The sequence below is a fragment of the Muscardinus avellanarius genome (genome assembly GCF_963383645.1).
Source record: "Muscardinus avellanarius genome assembly, chromosome: 5".
Taxonomy (NCBI): domain Eukaryota; kingdom Metazoa; phylum Chordata; class Mammalia; order Rodentia; family Gliridae; genus Muscardinus; species Muscardinus avellanarius.
Genome location: NC_137790.1, coordinates 69,745,888 through 69,767,845, shown reverse-complemented (window position 1 = coordinate 69,767,845; position 21,958 = coordinate 69,745,888). Strand labels below are relative to the sequence as shown.

The 21,958-nt window shown below is 36.6% G+C and overlaps 1 protein-coding gene across 3 annotated transcripts in view; it reads left to right on the top strand.

The window, feature by feature from the left end:
• The window catches only part of GSK3B (glycogen synthase kinase 3 beta), a gene marked incomplete at both ends in the record, with an annotated part of 212,604 nt that overhangs the window by 112,747 nt on the left and 77,899 nt on the right, over positions 1–21,958 (top strand). For all 3 annotated transcript variants that reach the window (XM_080696857.1, XM_080696856.1, XM_080696855.1), the window contains 4 exons: positions 5,294–5,404; positions 8,985–9,115; positions 13,512–13,618; positions 17,997–18,094. In XM_080696857.1, the coding sequence (XP_080552983.1) occupies positions 5,294–5,404; positions 8,985–9,115; positions 13,512–13,618; positions 17,997–18,094 (447 nt within the window). The remainder of the gene's footprint in view (positions 1–5,293; positions 5,405–8,984; positions 9,116–13,511; positions 13,619–17,996; positions 18,095–21,958) is intronic.

Here is a 21,958-nt window from a genome sequence, read left to right as displayed (position 1 = left end):
TATAAGGCTAAAAATGCTGAATTTGGTCCTTCTTCCTTCTTGAAATATTAGTATGCCCAGCCTTCTGAATCTTTTGTAGAAACCTTGAAATAAAACATTTACTTACTCTCAATAATACTTTGAGAATGTGGAAATATTACTCTTTTCTCTAGACATGTTTCCTGGGGTTGAGCCCTCTCCCCTTAGGGGTTGTTCTTGTTGTTATTTAACTTCTGTTAAAAACATTTGTAGCCGGGCATGGTTGCGCACACCTGTAATCCCAGCGCTTGGGAGGCTGAGACAGGAGGATCGCACAGGTTCGAAGCCAGCCTCAGCTACTTAGTGAGGCTCTCAGCAACTTAAATGAGACCCTGTTTCCAAATAAAGTATAAAATAGTTCTGGGAGTATGGCCCAGAGGTAGAAAAGCACCTGGGTTCCACCCCCAGTACCAAAAAAAAAATTGTAAATTTTAAAGGTTATTTATTTGAGTCACCTTATTTTTATTACTGTAGTAAATTGGAGCACTGAACCTATAGCAGACATGATTTTGTTAACCTTCCTTTGACGTATTCTGTCTGCTTTGCTAGTATTATGAATAAAATGTGCTGTGTAAAAGAGGTATCATTAGACTTCAAATGAAGCCTGAAAATGTGCTGAGTAGGACCATCTTTATTGATGGGAGCACAGTACTTCCACTATATCTTAATATTGCATTATGTTTTTCACTAGTACTATCTCCAGTTGATTCCTTTTCACTTCTGTTCAGTTAAATCCATTATTTAATTTTCAGATGAATTGCTGCTGAATTTGATTTTGATTCTGTGTGGTCTGTCACTCTGTATAATAAAATGATACTTTGATTTGGGGAATAGGGGTCTATCTTTATCTTTGTTAAATTTCGTGTTGTAAGCTGGGTGTGGTGGCGCACGCTTGTAATCCCCGCGCTTGGGAGGCTGAGACAGGAGGATCGCACAGGTTCGAAGCCAGCCTCAGCTACTCAGTGAGGCTCTCAGCAACTTAGTGAGACCCTGTTTCCAAATAAAATATAAAATAGGTCTGGGAGTATAGCCCAGAGGTAGAAAGCCTCTGGGTTCCACCTCCAGTACCACCACCAAAAAAAAAAAAAAAAAAATTCATGTTGTAGGTTTGATCTTCAATTCCAGCCTATGAGCAAGAAGTTCTTATTCAGTCTTTCATATTCAGTCTTTCATTTTAAGCTATTCTTTGGTTTGTGTCAGTCTTACATGGCTGTGTTGAAACCAGAGATTGTAAGCTGATTGTCAGGTCTATCCCCTAATGTGTTTTATTTGGCTAGCGAGTACATTGTAAATATTTTATTCTTTTTATTAGAATGTTCTGATTTAGCCAGCCGTTGCCCTTTACTGCATTACACAGATTGGCTACACCTTTACATCTGTTACTTAACTGTCGAAGGCGTTTACTTTTGCAATCCCTGATAAATGAAATCACTTATAAAGAACAGAGTTTGTAGTCTTACCACTAGAAACCTCCGTGGAATGTGACATTCATCTTTTAATCTTTGTATTTTTCCCTTTTAGTATGTTTGGTATGCTTATTTAACAATGAAGTAAATTGTAATATAGTAGCTGGGCGTGGTGTTGCACCCTTGTAATCCCAGCATTTGGGAGGCTGAGACTGGAGGATCGTGGTTGGCGTACAGCCTTGGCTATTTAGCGAGGCCCTCCAACTTAGTGAGACCCTATTTCAAAATAAAGAATAAAAAAAAATAGGGCAGGGGGTATAGCTCGGAGGTCAAATGCCCCTGGGTTCCATCCCTATACCTGCAAATACATAAATAAATAGTAATTTAGTGTTACATTTCTAGGTTATTCATAAATATATCATGATTAACTTGTCAGCTGGTTTATTAAAACCAAGAAACTTTTAACCGAGTATGTTGTTATAAAAAATACCCTTGGGCTGGGCGTGGTGGTGCACACTTGTAATCCCAGCATTCGGGAGGCTGAGACCGGAGGATGGCAGTTCGCGGACAGCCTCAGTTACCTAGTGAGGCCCTCTTGCAACTCAGTGAGACCCGGTTTCAAAATAAAGAATAAAAAAAAAAATAGGGCAGGGGGTGTAGCTCGGGGGTCAAATGCTCCTGGGTTCAAACCCCAGACCTGCCCCCCCCCAAAAAATACCTTTGTTATCTGTATTAATACCTCAAATTCACCATTCCTTAAATTCTGCTCATATATAGGTTAAATATCCCTTTTCTGAAATGTTTGTGACCAGAAATGTTTTTGGATTTTTGAATTTTTTAGGTTTTAGAATATTTGCACACACTTAATGAGTTCATAGAAATAACATCCAAGTTTAAACATGGAATTATTGATGTTTTAGATAACCATGTTATACTAATATGTGTGTATGTATGCATTTTTTTGGTACTGGGGATTGAATCTAGGGGCTTTTTATCTCTGAACTACGCCCCGTCTTTTTTATTTTATCTATTTTTTATTTTGAAACAATGTCTTGCTGAATTACTGAGGGTCTCACTAAGAGTAAAGGCTGGCTTTGAACCTGCAATCCTCCTTTTGTCTGCCTCCCAAGTACTAGGATTACAGGCCACTACTCCCAGCTCATATAACACATTTTTAGTGCGCCTGTTTGTTTTGATTTTTGCTTTTTGTTTTAAGATGAGGTCTTGCTATGTTGCCTAGGATGGTCTTAAATTCCTGGGCTCAAGTGATCCTCCTACCTCAGCCTCCAAATAGCTGAGACTACCGGCATGTGTCACCACACCCAGTTTATACCTGTGTTTTGACTATGACTTGTCATGAGGTCAGGTGTAGAATTTTTTACCTGTGGTGTCATGTTGGCACTCAAAAAACTTGAGATTTTGCTGGTCGTGGTGGTGCACGCTTGAATCCCTGCGCTTGGGAGGTGGAGACAGGAGGATCATGCAGGTTCTAAGCCAGCCTTGCTGGCTTAAGAGACCGTTTCCAAATAAAATATAAAATAGATCTGGGAGTGTAGCCCGGAGGTAGAAGGGTTCCATCCCCAGTACCACCAAAAAAAAAAAAAAAAAAAAACCAAACAAACCAAAAAACTTTATTGAAGTGTTTTAAATTTTGAATTTTTACTACACCATATAGCTTTTTGGATGTTCTTGTTTTCTTTTTCCAATGTTCTACAACCTTGCTTTATCAGTTATCCTTTTCCCCCTCTTATCATTTTATCTTCTTACTCTATAAATTTATGTCTGTTTTTACTAGTAGAAGCAAACAAAAAGCACAGCAACAAGTTTTCCTTCAATTTTTGTCTCCTCTTGGGCTACCAAGTCCCAGCACTTTTTATTTTCACCACAAGGTTTTTTTAAAAAAAATAAACTAAATTAACTTCCTCTTGTTTCTTAAATGTTATCTGCTTATTCTTGAACCTAGAATTTCTGAAACAGTGACCTTAAGTAGGAAAAACAGAATACTTCTTTTAAAAAGCATGTGGCAATATTTATCTTAGAAACAAACTTAGTCAAATTATTTTTGGTTTTAGAAGTGATGGAAGAGTTTATAGGGATAGATATAGTATATATTGTTATACAAGCAAGATTATCAAGCTGAGATTGAAGAGGAGGAAGAAAAAATGAAGTAGTTTGGAAGAGTAGACTAGACAAATGTGAAAATATTAGTGGATCAATTTGAATTTCTTGATGATTACATACATGTGAGACTAGTCAGCACATTATATGTTTCTTGTATCCTTGTTCAGCTCTTTGGATTCAGGCCTTGACTATAGAAAGCTGAATTTCACTAACGTTGTGGCAAAGCCATTTTTTCTTAAAATTTTTGGTTTCACCGGCTATCTGGTCACTGTCACAACTACTCAACTCTGCCATTGTAGCCCAAAGCAGACACAGATGATATTTAACTGTATGAGCAAGGCTCATGGCTGTGTTCCGTTAAAGCTATTTATAAAAACAGGCTTCAGGCTGTTGTTTGCTTACTCCAGTGTTAAAGAGCAAGAATAATGGTAAACCCTAGAATTTAAATTGGCTGTGGAAGGAAGAGAGTAGAACAGGGAAGGCAAGAGATGGTGACAAGGTGGTAGGACCAGTGTTACGGTGTCTCACCAGTTTTCTAAGCTTTGCTGTCCTCTCTGACCTCACATTATGAATATAGCTTTCTCTCTACCCGAAATGCTCCTTTCATCCTGAATTTTAGTGCCCTTTTTACACCAGCACACTTAGTACTTCTACGCCTTCTGCTGTGACTAAGGACATACGAGAATTACTTAGTAGTTCTTTGCTGAAAATTTAAATTCTCTACTTAATTTTGGTAGGTAAAAAGATTTCAAATCAGGAGATTATATAAGTTTATCTACCTGCAGTTTTCCCCACTCAGTAATCAGTAGTGATTCTCAGCTTTGTTTTCTGCTTTGATTTACCTAACTTGATACTGTTCACATGAACAGGGTAAGGATAGATATTTTAAGAATATCTAATAGAGCCTTTTATAGTATAGCTGAAGAAACCGAAACCTAGAAAGATTGTGACTTGTACACGAGTTAGCAGAGCTAGAGCTACAAATTTGTGTTTCTTAGCTCCTGCTTCAGTATTATTCTTGCTGCCTTTGGTGGAAATTTTAGGTTAGGTGGTGTCCCTCTAAAATCATGGTAACCAAAGTAATGGTTTAAATATGCTTGGGAATTTATTTTTAAGCCTATGACACCCAGTATTCCCAGGCAGTCTCCCATCCAAGTACTAACCAGGCCCAGCCATGCTTAGCTTCTGAGATCAGATGAGATCAGGCGCATTCAGAGTGGTATATCTGTAGACTATGCTTGAGAATTTTAACGATATTTAAATAGCATGCTCGCTCTCTCTCTCTCTCTCCCTCCCTCCCTCCCTCCCTCCCTCCCTCCCTCTCCTCCCTCCCTCTCCCTCTCCCCCTTCCCCTCCCCTTCCCCCCCCCCTCTTCTCTCCTCTGTGTTTGGTGGTACTGGGTTTGGAACCCAGGGGCTTTTCTACCTCCAGGCTATACTCCCAGACTTATTATTTTATATTTTATCTGGAAACGGAGTCTCAATAAGTTGCTGAGAGCCTCACTAAGTAGCTGAGGCTTGCTTCAAACCTGTACAATCCTCTGTCTCAGCCTCCCAAGTGTGGGGATTTTAACATGGAATTCTTACTAAGGTATGGCATTTATGCTTTTATTCTTATGATTATATTCTATAAACTCATGAATCTTTTCTTTAAAAATCTGAACAAATGATTGTATAGAGAATTTATTTGACTATTTAAAGACCAGTTTTAATCTGTTTCATTTTTTTCTTTGGAATAAACTCTTTCAGAAAGATGAGGTCTACCTTAATCTGGTGCTGGACTATGTTCCGGAAACAGTATACAGAGTTGCCAGACACTATAGTAGAGCCAAACAGACGCTCCCTGTGATCTATGTCAAGGTATGTAAAAATCGAACGGTTTTCCATTTTAGGAAATATTTATTGTGAGCCAGGGAATGCATTGGGCATGGTTGATGGCATTATTACATTTAATTTCCAGGGGTGGGGAGGACTGCAAAGTAGTGTTTTAAATTCTTGCACAATTTTTTTTTCTTTTAACAATTTTTTTATTGAACATAAATAGTATACATTTAAACTATACTTGGTGCCCTCTCCTCCCCCCGCCCCCGTATTCCCTTACCCCCCTCCCACCAATGGTTGTCCAGGTTAACCATGTCTTATTCATAATTTTACACATGTTCAGATGTAGACCCTCATTAATCAAGATCAGCCTTCTTCCTCTCCTATCTTTCCATTCAAACTTTGCTGGTATTTCCCCTCCATAATGTTCTCCAGGGCTTTCCATCTTCTTGCAAATGATATAATTTTGTTCTTCTTTATGGCTGAATAGAATTCCATTGTGTGTATTTCCCACAGTTTTGCTATCCATTCATCTGTTGATGGTGATCTGGGTTGGTTCCATATTTTGGCTATTACAAATTGTGCTGCTATGAACATAGGTATGCATATGTTGCTGTATTTCTCTGAATTCAACCCCTTTGGAAAGATACCCAGGAGTGGTATAGCTGGATCATATGGTGGATCTGTTCCCACCTTTCTTAGGAATCTCCACACAGATCTCCATAGTGGTTGAACTAGTTTGCATTCCCACCAACAGTGTAAAAGAGTTCCTCTTTCCCCATATCCTCGCCAGCATTTGTTGTTGTTTGATGGGGTTAGATGGAATCTCAGTGTTGTTTTGATTTGCATCTCCCTGATGGCCAGTGATGAAGAACATCTTTTCATGTATTTATTGGCCCTTTGTATCTCTTCTTTTATGAAGTGTCTGTTTAGTTCATTTGCCCATTTCTTGATTGGGTTGTTTGTTTTGCTAGTGTAGAGTCTTTTGAGCTCTTTGTATATTCTGGATATTAGCCCCCTATCAGAATGGTGGCTGGTAAAGATCCTTTCCCATTCTGTAGGCTTCCTCTTTAGGTTATTGATAGTTTCCTTTGATGAGAAGAAACTTTTTAGTTTGATGCTATCCCACTTGTTTATTCTTGCTTTAATTTCTTGAGTTTTGGAAGTTTTGTTGAGAAAGTTACTGCCTGTGCCAATATGTTGTAGTGTTGAACCTATGCTCTCCTCTACTAACTTCACAGTCTCAGGTCTAATTTCTAAGTCTTTGATCCATCTTGAGTTGATTCCTGTGTTTGGTGAGATATAGGGGTTTAGATTCATCTTTTTACAAATGGTTAGCCAGTTCTCCCAGCGCCACTTGTTGAAAAGGCTGTCTTTTCTCCAGCGTATGTGTTTGGCCCCTTTGTCAAAGATTAATTGACTAAAGATGTGTGGGTTTGTTTCTTTATCTTCTATTCTAATCCACTGGTCAATATATCTGTTATTGTGCCAGTACCATGCTGTTTTTACTACTGTTGCTCTATAGTATAGTTTGAAGTCTGGGATTGTAATGCCTCCTGCATGTTTCTTATTGTTGAGAATTGCTTTGGCTATTCTAGGTCTTTTCTTTCTCCATATGAAGTTTTTTTTTGCATGCAGTACTGGGGATGGAACCCAAAGGCATTCTACCTCTGAGCTACACCCTCAGCCCTATTTTTTATTCTTTATTTTGAAACAGGGTCTCACTGAGTTGCAGAGGTCCTCACTAAGTAGCTGAGGCTGTCCGGGAACCACGATCCTCCTGTCTCAGCCTCCCGAATGCTGGGATTATAAGCGTGTGCCACCACACCTGGCTTCTTGCACGGTTTTAAGATATGAAGTCTTCACTTTTTGGACTCATCATTAAAGCACTTTAATAAAATGTGAAAATTTTCACAAACAATTAATGGATTTTAATTCAGCTAGCCTTAGCCCCCCCCCTCTCTATACACACACACACACACACACACACCATTTATTTATTTATTTATTTATTTATTTATTTATTTATTTATTTATTTATTTGGTGGTACTGGAGTTCCTAGAAGCTCTTCTACCTCCGGGCTATACTCCCAGACCTATTTTTATATTTTTGTTTGGAAACAGGGTCTCTTAAGCCAGCAAGGCTGGTTTCGAACCTGCACAATCCTCCTTTCTCTGCCTCCCAAGCAGGGATTACAAGTGTGCGTCACCACACCCGGCTTAGTACTTACTTCTTTCTTTCTTTTCCTTCCTTCCTTCCTTCCTTCCTTCCTTCCTTCCTTCCTTCCTTCCTTCCTTTTGTGGTACTGGGGATGGAACACAGGGGCCTTATACCTCAAAGCTACACCTCCAGCCCTGTTTTTTATTCTTATTATGAAGCAGGGTCTCACTGAGTTGCAGAAGGCCTCACTAAGTAGCTGAGGTTGTCTTCGAACCTTGATCCTCCTGTCTTAGCCTCTCAAATGCTGGGATTACAAGCATGCGCCACCATTCCCAGCTTCTTCATTTAATTTTTGATCTTATTGTGTCACAGACCAAAGTAGGAGCATATCATATAAAAAGTAAAATCTTGTTTGTTTGTTTATTTATTTTGGTGGTACTGGGGTTCCTGGAAGCCCTTCTACCTTAGGGCTATACTCCCACTCCCAGACCTATTTTATATTCTTTATTTGGAAACAGGGTCTCTTAAACCAGCAAAGCTGGCTTCGAACCTGCGCAATCCTCCTGACTCTGCCTCCCAAGCGCGAGGATTACAAGTGTGTGCCACCACGCCTGGCATAAAATCTTATTTATACATATGTTCAAGTTCAATATTTTGTTGACATTTGCTCCATCTGTAGCAAAAAATCAAACTTGACAACTGTACACATACACAGGTATTGTCTAATTTTTTTGATGCCATCTTATTTGATAGATATCATGGCAGAGTGAGTAGGAATTTATCTAATATAATCCTGATTAAAATGACAGTGATTGGGATCAGATTATTTTGTTAACTATGGTATTGTGAAAATTAACTAGGAGTTAAGTTTGAATGTTCAGATGCTCAGATTTTTTTTTTAATTTGCCTTTCTAGAAGTGATGCTGGAAAATAAAATGGCATCAACTATAAATTATGATCAGAGTTTTGAAGTTTTTTTTTAAACTTCACAGTTATTAAAATGGGTACAAAGACAAAAACATTAATGATAGTTCTTTTAGGACTTTTCAGTAGACGTATCATTTTGGCAAGGAGTCTAGAATTTCTATTGAATCCAGTGCTAGGGCTAAAAGGTGATTCCACTATAATTTTATGGTTTGGGATATCTCTCTGGTTTTCATAAATAAAAAGCCCATCTTAGCTGGCTTGAGATAAGATGTTGATAAAATTAAAAATCATAAAATGCATTGTAAAGTTTCATTTTTAGTTATTAAAGGATGGTATAAATATATGATTAATGATACTTTAACTAGCTAATTTATATGGAAATGACCTGAAACATGTTTAAGGAAGATCGAGTGCTAATAATCACCAGTATTTCCCCTCTTCTGTTCTGAAAATGTTGCTTTATTTACTACATAATGATTTTGATTTGTTTGAAATATGAAGTGTTCAATTAATGTTTATTATTTATTCCAGTTGTATATGTATCAGCTGTTCAGAAGTTTAGCCTATATCCATTCCTTTGGAATTTGCCATCGGGATATTAAACCACAGAACCTCTTGTTGGATCCTGATACAGCTGTCTTAAAACTCTGTGACTTTGGAAGGTAAGCTAGCTCTCTATAACCCTCTCTTTCTCCCCTGCCCATGCTTTTAGTTATAGTCAAAATATTACTCTTTTAAAAATAATACTATAGAGCCAGGCGTAGTGGTGCACGCTTTTAATCCCAGCATTCGGGAGCCTGAGACCAGAGGATCACGGTTTGCGGACAGCCTCAGCTACTTAGTGAGGTCCTCTGCAACTCAGTGAGACCCTGTTTCAAAATAAAAGAATAAAAAATAGGGTTGGGGGTGTAGCTCGGAGGTCAAATGCCCCCTGGGTTACATCCCCAAACCCGCAAAAAAAAAAAAGTGTGTGTGTGTGTGTGTGTGTGTGTGTGTGTGTGTGTGTGTGTATTACTATAGGAGTCTAAACCCGTCATCCTTCATCATCCTTACTCAGGGAATATATATTAATGCAGTTCATTGAGAAGGTAGTTTTAACAATTTCTATTAGAATTATAGTTCCTGGAGTGGTGGTGCACGATTGTAATCCCAGCATTTTGGAAGCTGAGACCAGAGGGTTGTGGTTTGCGGACAGCCTCAGCTACTTAGTGATCCCCTCCACAACTTAGTGAGACCCTGTTTCAAAATAAAGAATAAAAAATAGGACAGGGGGTGTAGTTCAGGGGCTGAATGCTCCTGGGTTCTACCCCCAGCCCTGCAAAAAAATTAAAATAAAATACAGACTGAAAATAGGGCTGGAGGTCTAGCTCAGATGTAGAATGCCCCTGGGTTCCATCCCCAGTATTCCCCCCCCCCAAAAAAAAAAGATTATAAATGTGTGTGCTTTTTCATTTAACTTCTAGGAATTATTTCCCTGAAAATTGACATTTGCAAAATACTTTATATACGGGGATTTTTTTTATCATAGCATCGTGTATACATGTTTGTTAATAGAACCATGTCCAAATAAATTATGGTATATACAAATAAAAAATAAAACAGAATGAAGCAGCCCTCTGTGAACTGGAAAGTAATGATTTCTAAGAAATATTAAATGGAAAAAGCAAGGTCAAGACTATGAGTAGAGTTGGGCGTGATAGTGCATGCTTGTAATCCTGGTATGTGGGAAGTTGAGACAGGAGGTTTACAGGTTTGCGGCCAGCTTCAGCTATTTAGTGAAGCCATCTGCAACTTAATGAGATCCTGTTTTAAAAAAAAAAAAAAGAATAAAAAAGTAGAGCTGGAGGTGTAACACATTCAGAGGCAGAATGCCCCTGGGTTCAATTCCCAGTTCTGCCAAAAACAAAACAAATAAAAAACCTGTGTATAATATGTAACCTTTTATTTTATAAGCACTTGGAATATGACTAAGTAAATGTATGTGTGTATAGATACAACTTGTTTCTCAGATGATATATAATCCATGATATTGGTTGTTCCTGCAGAGGGAAAATTGGAGAATATAATGTAGTTGGGAAACTCATCTTTTCATTGATTGTACTTTAGTGTTGCTTGAATTTGTGTGTATACAATCAGTTTGCAGTAAAAACTAATTTAAAAATATTATTATGGATTACTGTGATTCCTTTTAACTTCCGAATTAACCTCAATTCAGGAATGAGGTAAAAGGTATGTCTAGTACCAGTTTTATTTTTTCCTCAATCATTTAATCTTTTTACTTTCTTTTTTCGGTGTATTCCAAAATTTTTTTTATTTCTCAAACTTATTTTTATAACATTTTACAAATTTACAATAAACGCTCATCTTTTCCATTTCCATAATTTTCAGCATCTTGTGCCTCTATCGTCCTAACTTCATCGTAACTTCATGCTGTGAGCCTGTATTTTCATGTAAAGCAGGCAGTTACCTTGCTACATTCTCTTTGTTGTAATCACCTTGAGTAATCTCTCTTCTCTCAATCCCTAAGACACCTCTATATAACTTGGATCTTTAGATTAATTTTTTTTTTTGTCAATTTGTCACAGATTTTTAGTTTTTAACTCAGCTCTATATATTACATATTGACCCACAGCTGCTGGTATCTATATTCCAACCTATCTCAGAATCCAGCTTACTCTGCTGGATGTAACACTGTCCTCTGGACTATAGTAATGTATTAAAAAAAAAAAAAGTATCAAAACGTTTCTTTTTTAAAATTTAATTTAATTTTTATTTTTTATTTTATTTTATTTTATTTTTTGGTGGTACTGGGAGTGGAACCCAGGGGCTTTCTAACTCCAGGCTATACACCCAGACCACTTTATATTTTATTTGGAAACAGGGTCTCACTAAGTTGCTGAGAGCCTCACTAAGTAGCTGAGGCTGGCTTCGAACCTGTGCGATCCTCCTGTCTCAGCCTCCCAAGCACAAGGATTACAAGAGTGTGCCACCACGCCTGGCTTAAAACTTTGTTTCTTTAAAAAAGTTATCTACTCATTATCTATAGGAAAAACTGCCCAAATCAAATGAGTCATTATTATTGGGTATCTTTCCCATTGAGATTGCTAAGTATCTTGCTTAGTTGCTGATGCTGGTTTTGAATCTACAATTCTACTGTCTCCGCCTCCCAAGTACTAGGATTACAGGCATGCACTGCTATGCCCAACAGATTAATATTTTTAATTTATGAAATTGTTGTTGCATATTAGTACTTGGAGAAATAAAGTAAACTTCAGAATTGCCAATGAAGAGTGAACGAATTAAAATTAGTCATTGACTACAAGTAAATGTAAGAAAGGATAAACTAGACTTTGAAATACTTATTTGTATTTTCATCTCTCTTTATCCCTATTTTCCTCAAATTTTCTTACCTTTTTTTTTAATTTTTATTTTTACCGTTTGGGTTTTATTGCATGTATTTATTTCCCATATTTACCTTTGATATTATTGCATATCAAAATGGTTAGCTTTTAAAGCAGCTTATTTATTTCAGTGTGCCTTCAGGTTATCTTTTTTTTTTTTTTTTTGATGGTACTGGGGTTCTTGGAAACCCTTCTACCTCTACCTCCAGGCTACACTTCCCAACCTATTTTATATTTTTTTTATTTGGAAACAGGGTCTCTTAAGCTAGTGAGGCTGGCTTCGAATCTGCATGATCCTCCTGTCTCCGCCTCCCAAGTACTATACCCGGCCCTTCAGGTTATTTTGAGAGTAGTTCAAAAGATATTAATTGTAACTTAATGTTTAAATTATACACTATTAGCTGGGCATGGTGGCTCATGCCTCTATTCACAGTACTTGGGAGGCTGAAACAAGAAGATTACAGTTTGGCCACCAGCCTCAGCTACTTAGTGAGGCCCTCTGCAATTTAATGGAGAATAAAATATAGGGCTGGGAATGTAGGATGCCCTTGGGTTCAACCCCCAGTACCGCACCCACCCACCCCCCCCCAAAAAAAAAATATATATATATATATATATATATGCCAAGTGCTGTGGTACACATTTGTAATCCTAGTACTTGGGAGGTTGAGACAGGAGATTCACAGGTTCACAACTAGCTTCATCTACTTAGTAAGACCCTCTGCAACTTAGAGAGACCCTGTTTTAAAACAAAGGACAAAATATAGTGCTAGGGATATAGCTCAGAGGTATAATGTCCCTGGGTTCAATTCCCAGTATCAATAAAATTAAAAATAATAAAATAGTATTTTAGTACTTCAAAAAATAGAGCAAGGAAGACATAAACTTACCACAGCAGAGATAGAATTCATAATTTATGAATAATTTATTCTCTAAAGTTGAAGGCTTATCTTTTTGTAATTTATTGGGTAGTACATATTTAGGCAGTTAACAAATTGACCAAAATGTGTAGGGGAGGGGGGAAGAGCCTGGGTCTGTAAACCTCAAGATATTTACCCTGAGTTAGAAGTAGAATTTTAAGACAGTGGCTAATTTCTTTTTTTTTTTTTAAATTGGTGCATTGTAGCCATACATCTTAATGAAGTACAAGATGGTGGAGGCATACATGCACACATCACCCAATTAGCCCTTACCCAATTCTTGACCCCTTGACAGTGGCTAATTTCTCACCCTTAAAATAAAAAAATGATTTAGCGATAAGTATTCCTTTTCATATTCTAAAATTATTATTAGTTTTTTTTTTGGTAGAAAAAAAAAGCACCTCTTAGTCTTCTGCACTTCCCTCTATATTTTAGAAGTAAAATTCAGGGAACAAGAAATTAGAAGAAACTCAACATTTATACTTTTGTTGCTTTTCATCTCTTTCTTTAGGTGACAGTTGATAAATGCTTTCTTTTAAAATCACTTAGTTTTAAGAGCATTGTAATAAAATTATGGATTTCTTCTCTTGGAGATACTTATGGTTTACATATTGTTTTTGTATAATACATCATTGTAATGATATGAAGCTTAAATAAGCATTTGGTATTGTGAATTATAACAATAGATTTCCTTAAGGTTTAGATTTAAACATTCTTTATTTTTATTTTTTTATTAGTGCAAAGCAGCTCGTCCGAGGAGAACCCAATGTTTCATATATCTGTTCTCGGTACTATAGGGCACCAGAGTTGATCTTTGGAGCCACTGATTATACCTCTAGTATAGGTAAGTATGAAATCTAAGTGTAATATTAATTGCATCTTGATTTTAGTGTTATATTATCACTAAACTATACTTTGAATATAGGATATATTCAAAGAATATATAGAAATGAAGGTATACTCTGTTTTCTTTAAAGACAAGATACAAAAAATATAGAGAATTTAAATGTTTTACCTTTTAGAATTTAAGAGATACTCAGTTTTTAGGGGTTTTTGACTACTAGTATTATAAAAATTATTGCTTTATTATTAGTTAATACGTTTGTCTTCACCTTGAAGTTTCAAACCTTAAATGGTACACCTTTATCTTTTTAGAAAATTCTCCTGAAATATTCACTTCTGATTTTGATTCCTAGAGAACTGTGTGTGTGTGTGTGTGTGTGTGTGTGTGTGGTACTGGGGATTGAATCTAGGGGCATTCTACCCTAGTGCTACACCCCCAGCCCTATTTTTTATTTATTTTGAAACAAGGTCTCACTAAGTTGCAGAGGACCTCACTAAGTAGCTGAGGCTGGCTACGAACCCACTATCTTCCTGTCTCAGCCTCACAAGTACTGGGATTACAAACGTGTGTCACCATGCCCACATAAGAATTTGTTAATTGATAATGCCAGTCATGAACAGATAGACTGATCAGCTAGAAAAGAACAGGAACCTCAGGATCAAGAAGCAAGAGTAGGCTAGCTGTGCAGGTTGAGGCAAACATTGCTTTACTTCCATACATTGTTCTTAGTTCAGAGACAAAAATAAAAGCATACAAATAACAAAAACACAACTCTGAAATAACCCCTCAGTAATTGAAAACTTAAAAAGACGGAAAGAAAGAAAAAAAGGTATTTTGTTTTGTTGTTTTTTTGTTTTTTGTTTTGGTGGTACTGGGGTTCCAGGAAGCCCTTCTACCTCCAGGCTACACTCCCAGACCTATTTTTACATTTTTATTTGGAAACGGGGTCTCCTAAGCCAGCGAGGCTGGCTTCAAACGATCCTCCTGTCTCTGCCTCCCAAGCGCGGGTATTACAAGCGTGCGCCACCACGCCCGGCAAAAAAAAGGTATTTGAAAGTATACTAATGTTAAAAATGAATCACTAATTCTGATGTAGATTATTGTCTCTTTTTTTTTTTTTTTTTTTTTTTTTGCAGTACTAGGAATAGAACTCAGGGGCATTCTGCCTCCAAGCTACACCCCCAGCCCTATTTTTTATTCTTTATTTTGAAACAGGGTCTCACTGAGTTGCAAAGGACCTCACTAAGTAGTAGTGGAGGCTGTCCACGAAATGTGATTCTCCTGTCTCAGCCTCCCAAATGCTGGGATTACAAGCATGCGCCACCACGGCCAGCTGATTTTTGTCATATTTGCATAGAACCAAAGCTAAAGCCAATGCCTCTGGTTATATTGTCTTACTGAGAAATGGCAGAAAGAGAACAAAAGCCTTCTTTAGAACAAGGAAGTGAGTTTACAGACTTTTAAAAAAGCTGTGTTTCTGAGATAGGTAGACAGGTATTTATGTTAATGCTGTTTTTTGGGGGGGGCGGATTAAGACTGGACTCCAGGCTTAGTGGTGTGTTACCCAGTAACACTATAGCTTTACCTTTGGAAACTCCTTTAACTTTGTCATGCCTTAATTTCCTTATCATTAAAGCAAATGTTGTGTAAAGTAGAATGATACTTTGGCTTAAGTTCCAAATAACTAAAATTCAGTGGGCAAAAGCATTACTTTCATTGATAAGCCTTCTATGTAATTGAAGTTTTATTCTATTTGAAGAGTTTCATCATTTTGTCCTATGAAATAAGAATATAAGAAAGTCAGGCATGGTGGCGCATGTTTGTAATCCCAGCATTTGGGAAGCTGAGACCAGAGGATCATGGTTCGAGGACAGCCTCAGCTACTTAGTGAGGCCCTTTGCAACTCAGTGAGACCTGGTTTCAAAATAAAGAATAAAAAATAGGGCAGGAGGTGTAGTTCAGAGGTCAAATGCCTCTGGGTTCCATCCCCAGAACCCCCCCCCCAAAAAAAAAGAGATTTTGATATGTCCCAGAAAGTAAGTGATAAGTAATGTTAGTATAGTTGTTATCTGAGTTTTTTTATTGTTAACTTCTGTGATAAATACTAGGTAATAATATTCCATGATGTTTTACTCCTTGTCTTCCATATTTATAGCTCAGTCCTACCCAAGGAAGCATTGCATTTTCTATTACAAAAGAAAGAAGTAGGTGCATGTCACCTTCCATTGTAATTAGGTAGATAAGGGGATACTTTAAAACTGGGATTAAAATAAAGCATTTACAATATATGTTTTCCCTTGACTGTAAAAGTTAGTGTAATAATACTCTGAATGAAGCAGAGTCTCTAACAGGTTTTTATATTTGCTTCCTTTAGCAATTTCTTAATATAATAAGTTGGACTCTCTCGATCTGTGTTACAGGAGTCTTGCTTGCCATTACTTGGAATTGGACAAAATTAGCTTGAGTTTCTTAAATGAATTCTGTATTATTTTTCTAGATTACCCAAAGTAGTCACTTGTACAGAGATTTTTAATCCCTTTTGATATAGTACGTCTCACTTCCAATTCTTCAGTTTTTATTCTCTCCATGCCATCATTTTCCCTCCCTACTTGAAGATTAGTACCCATCATTGACTTAATGTTTATTTTAATAAAGTACTTCAGTGTTGGTACATATCACAGAATCACAGAAACCTGGAAATCAAAAAACAGCCTTTCCTTACAGGAAGTTTTAATAGTAGGCTTTAAATAAAGAGATCAGCCAGGCATGGTGGCGAATGCCTGTAATCCCAGTACTTAGAAGGCTGATACAAAAGAATTGCAGGTTTGAAGCCAGCCTCTGCAGAGTGTTGTGTTTCAAAATAGTGATCATATATAATTTATCTTAAAAAAGATTTTTTTTTTTTTTGGTACAGGGGATTGAACCCAGGGGCATTCTACTTTAAGTCACACCTCCAGCCCTATTTTATGTTTTATTTTGAAACAGTTTCTCTAAGTTGTTTAGGGTCTTTCTAAGTTACTAAAGATGGCCTTCAAAGCTGAGTATGGTGGTACATGCTTGTAATCCCAGTACTTGGGAGGCTGAGACAGGAAGATTAAAGGTTCAAGGACAGCCTCAGCACCTTAGCAAGGCCCTCTGCCACTCAGTGAGACTTTGTTTCAAAATAAAGAATAAAAAATAGCCCTGAGGTATAGATTGGAGCTAGAAAGCCCCTGTGTTCAATCCCCTGTACCCAAAGAAAAAAATATTTGGCCTCAAATTTGTGATTAAACTATTTCAGTCTTCCAAGTAATGGGATTACAGGTGAATGCCACCACATTTAGCTCTCAAAATATTTTTGAGATTTTGAAAGGAAAAAAAAAAGATGTTATTTATGCTTATACCAGGATAATAGATTAAAAAAAAAACCAGGACTATCCTGGATGGTCCAGGATATATGCTTTATATTTACTTTAAAATTTATTAGTTAGCCAGGTGTGGTGGCACACACTTGTAATCCCCGCGCTTGGGAGGTGGAGATAGGAGGTTCGCGCAGGTTCAAAGCCAGCCTCGCTGGCTTATGAGACCCTGTTTCCAAATTTTAAAAAAATAAAAAAATAGGTGTTTGGGAGTGTAGCCCGGAGGTAGAAGGATTTCCAGGAACCCCAGCACCACCCCCCCCCCCAAAAAAAAAAATATATATATATATATGTTAAAATATATATATATATATGTTAAATCTGTGTATTAAGTCGTCAAAGTGTATTGACATTATTTTTTAGTTTTCTCTCAGGGTTTAGGTTCCTATTTTTACTTTAAAGTTATTTTTTATAATTGGTAAAATAAAATATATCTCTGTCTTTGCCATTACTTTGCATTTAAAATGATGTATGTGTAAGCACATTTTTGTCAATCATCTAAAAACCTAAGATTTTTAAAAACATATAATCATGCTCTAGCTTTGGGACTTATCCTAGCTACTTATTGAAGACCTGATAGTTGGTAATGGTGGGCTTTACCTTTTATTGGAATAGTATAATTGGCCAATGTTTCCTCTTTTATAAAAGTTTAATACCTAATTTTAAAATGCATCAGGGAAGTTGAGCATGCTAGTGCATACCTATCATCTCAGTATTTGGGAGGCTGAGACAGGAGGATCACAGATTTAAAACCAGCCTCAGCAGTTTAGTGGGACTCTCAGCAACCTAGTGAGACCTTGTTTGGGTTTTGTTTTGTTTTTTAATGCAGTAGGGAAGTTTTGTTTTGATCCCCTCCCCCCCGCTGTGGATTAGGCAGCTTTTTGCATATGATAATTACTATGTGATCAAAGTAAAAGTAGAACATATATACATTTTTCAACTCAAGGTAGAGTATTCACAAGCTTTTATTTTCTCTTCAGATGTATGGTCTGCCGGCTGTGTGTTGGCTGAGCTGTTGCTAGGACAACCAATATTTCCAGGGGACAGTGGTGTGGATCAATTGGTGGAAATAATCAAGGTGAGAAAGTTCAGTTAGAATTTTTGAATCTAAAGTAATTTTGGTGCTGTTTTGATAACACAAATACATATACATGTGCAAGGAATGGAAAGAAGGGAGCAAGTGCTCAAAGGTCACTGAGCAAGTTCAGCTGTAAAGTAGGTAAAGAACCTACCAGTAGTTGGAATTCTGTTTTGTGTGAGTCTGGAAAAGCTCTTTTATATATCTGATTTAAGAAAGTGATTTATTTTTATTCAAAGTACTTAAGAAACAAAATAAGTTCACTAACATGTATGCAAGGCTGGATAAAAGTAGAAGCTGTGTCTGGTTTTGCACACTAGGCATTGTGCAAATGAATACTCCTAGAAGCACAGGGGTGATACATGTATGTTTTTTAGTATATAAGTATTTAAAAAATGAAAGAGTGAATGCTCGTATGCTTGGCTAACCCACTGATAAAGCAGAATTTTGACTTCTAAGTTAACTACAACTTTTTATTTGGCTCTATTGAACACTTTGTTAATATTAAATTCAAAATATTATCTTAGAGCCGGACGTGGTGGCACATGCTTGTAATCCCAGCATTTGGGAGACCGAGACTGCAGGATCGTGGTTCGCAGACAGCCTCAGCTACTTAGTGAGGTCCTCTGCAACTTAGTGAGACCCTGTTTCAGAATAAAGAATAAAAAATAGGGCAGGGGTGTAGCTCAGAGGTAGATTTTCCCTGGGTTCCATCCCCAGAACTGAAAAAAAAAATATTATCTTAGAATTAATATTTTCTCTTTAAAACTGAGAGATCATAAGCCAGGCTTGGTGGCGCATGTTTGTAATCCCAGCATTTGGGAGGTTGAGACAAGAGGATCACACAGGTTCGAAGCCAACCTCAGCTACTGAGTGAGGTTCTCAGCAACTTAGTGAGACCCTGTTTCCAAATAAAGTATAAAATAGGTCTGGGAGTATAGCCTGGAGGTAGAAAGCCCCTGCGTTCCACTCCCAGTGCCACAGAAAGAAAGAAAGAAAGAAAGAAAGAAAGAAAGAAAGAAAGAAAGAAAGAAAGAAAGAAAGAAAGAAAGAAAGAAAGAAAGAAAGAAAGAAAGGAAGGAAGGAAGGAAGGAAGGAAGGAAGGAAGGAAGGAAGGAAGGAAGGAAGGAAGGAGAAAGAAAGAAAAAAAAAACAACAAGAGACCATAGATTTTTAATTTTTAAATGTCATTTAAAAAATTTAATATTTGATATCTTAAAGGAAGCCTGCACAACCTTTAAAAACTCTTGTGTCTATATTTAATCTGCTAGATGGGTTCACTAAGACTTCAGTTTGGGTCTTATTCATGATTTCTCAAAATTTTAATAGATTTATAAAACTGAAAATCTCCTTAGAGATCATGCAGTCCTGTCTTTTATCTAATGAAAGGACCTTTTAATTACATTCCTGACTGATGATTTTCCAATGTTTTCTTGAGTATTTCCAGCATTAGATTGGTAAGTTTAAATAAAAATGTGATCTTATATTACATTTGCATATTTCTTACTAAATAATTAACATTTGCATACATCTTATATTCAAAAAGTATATGTTTAATGTCTATATAGATTTCTTTATAGAATTCTGTATAGGTTATTTCTGAATTTCATAATTCTGCAAAGAATAATATTAAGATAAATTAATAATAATAATATATTATTTTTGAAAAGAAATTTATATTTGCTGACTTCTTGATGTTTATTCATTAATTTCTTATATAATTGACAAATGTCCCACAAACTGCCCAAATCGATTGAAGTTGAAGGAATCTAGGACATTCTGGATCTGAGAATATTAATAGGTTTTACTGATAGTTTCTCTCATGACCCCCCTCCCATTTTAAACCATAAATTTCAAGTAAGGAAAGGTTAGAGTCCCAGGTATTCAATTTCTGGACTAAAATGTCATAAAACTGAAAGTTGGGAAGACAACCTTTTTTAAATATTTTAAATTAATTAGTTTTCTATAAGTAAATACTTTCACATATAAACATTCATTTATTCTATAGTAATAGTTCAACCATTGCTTTTAATGAATGGAAGAGTTTTAGGGCAGAATTGGTCAAAGTCCCACCTCAGATTAATAGAATTTCAGTAGCTTCCTTAATTTTAGTCAGCCTTTAAGGTTGGTATGTTTCTTTTATAATAGCCTAGTATTGAACATATTGAGATTTAGTCATTTGCAGTGACAAAATTTTCATATGGTAAAGTTACTTTCTTTTGTAAGATAACTTTATTAAACTATGGTTTAGTTTTCTCAGTAATAATTTAGATATTTGTATGGATAGCTCTTACACAGGTAAGAACCAGTAACATCTTATCTTTAACCAAACCTATTACAAGAAATTTGAAGATAGAACACATGAGATTCAAATAATCTTTTGAGGACTGGGAATGTTGCTCAGAGTTAGTAAAACATTTGCCTAACATGCATGAGGAGCTAGCATTCATCCCTAGTATCCTAATAACAGTAACAGTAATCATTTTGTTATACTTTCGTAGACAAGTAGATGTACTTTGTTTCTTAGGATGCCTATCAATAATAAAAGACGAAGAGGACTTAAATTTTCACCAGTGGAGGCTGGATAAAGAACATTTTCACTTTTGTTTTTCTATTGTTTTCTGATATTGGCTTTTTATTTTAAGCAGTCATGTCTTTTTACAATCACAGGAACTAGGAAGGCATGGATACTTTTGCTTTGTTGGTAAATAAGCAGACAGTTACATAGAGTTAAGAAAGCCATATTTTGTTACAAACCCCAAGGGCTTCTTCCTCTGGGCTACCTCCCAGACCTAGTTTATATTTTATTTGGAAGCAGGGTCTCACTAAGTTGTTGAGAACCTCACTAAGTAGCTGAGGCTGGTTTCAAACCTGCAAGATCCTCCTGTCTCAGCCTCCCAATTACTGGGATTACAAGCGTGCGCCACTATACCTACCTGGCTTATAGTTAAATAAACAAAGAAAGCAGTGCATTCCTGGTTCCTCAGCATTCTCCATTTTCAAATATTGGGAAACTTCTGCTATTTATAAAGGTTGTTACTTAGGCCTTACTTTGTACCAAACACTGAACTAATCACTTTATATTCATTCCCACATTTAATCTTTATATTAACCCTCGAAAGCATTCTTACTCTTACCACCACCGCCGCCATATCTAGGAGAGGTGAGGTAGTGGAATCTGATTCATTATTAGCTAAATTAATATGGTCTGTTCTTGGAATTTCATAGCTTTGGAGGAAGCAATATTATCCTTAATGTCAACTTGATATCCAGAACCCATAGAGTCATATTTACTGCTGAGTATATGTCTAGCATAAAAATAGTATAAAAATTTGACAAGGAGAACTGCACATGCTTATAGCCCAGTACTTAGGAGTCTGAGAGACAGGAGGATTTCAGGTTTGAGGACAGCCTCAGAAAATAGTGAGACTCTCATCAACCTGGTGAGACCCTGTTTCAAAATAATAATAAAATAGGGCTGGGGGTGTAGCTTGGAGGTAGAATGCCCTTGGATTCAATCCCCAGTGCCAAAGGGGGAAAAAAATTGGTAACCAATTCTTTATATAGGAAGCAACCTCCAAATCTTACTGTAATAAATGTACAAAATTAGTTTGTAATCTCATCAGACTAGGTCTTATTATTTCAATTAATACAGTCAAGAGTATGGTGGTCAGTTCATTTTATTTCAAGTACAGTTCAATCTTATTTTCAGCAACTTTGACATAATCTATAAATTATCTAATGGGGTAATGTTTTACTAATCTACTTTTTTGCCACAAAATGCTAAGATTTTTGAGTAATAATTGTTAACAGGTTGGTAGTAGAAAAAAACATAAACACAGCAGTCTTGTAGAGGGTGCATAT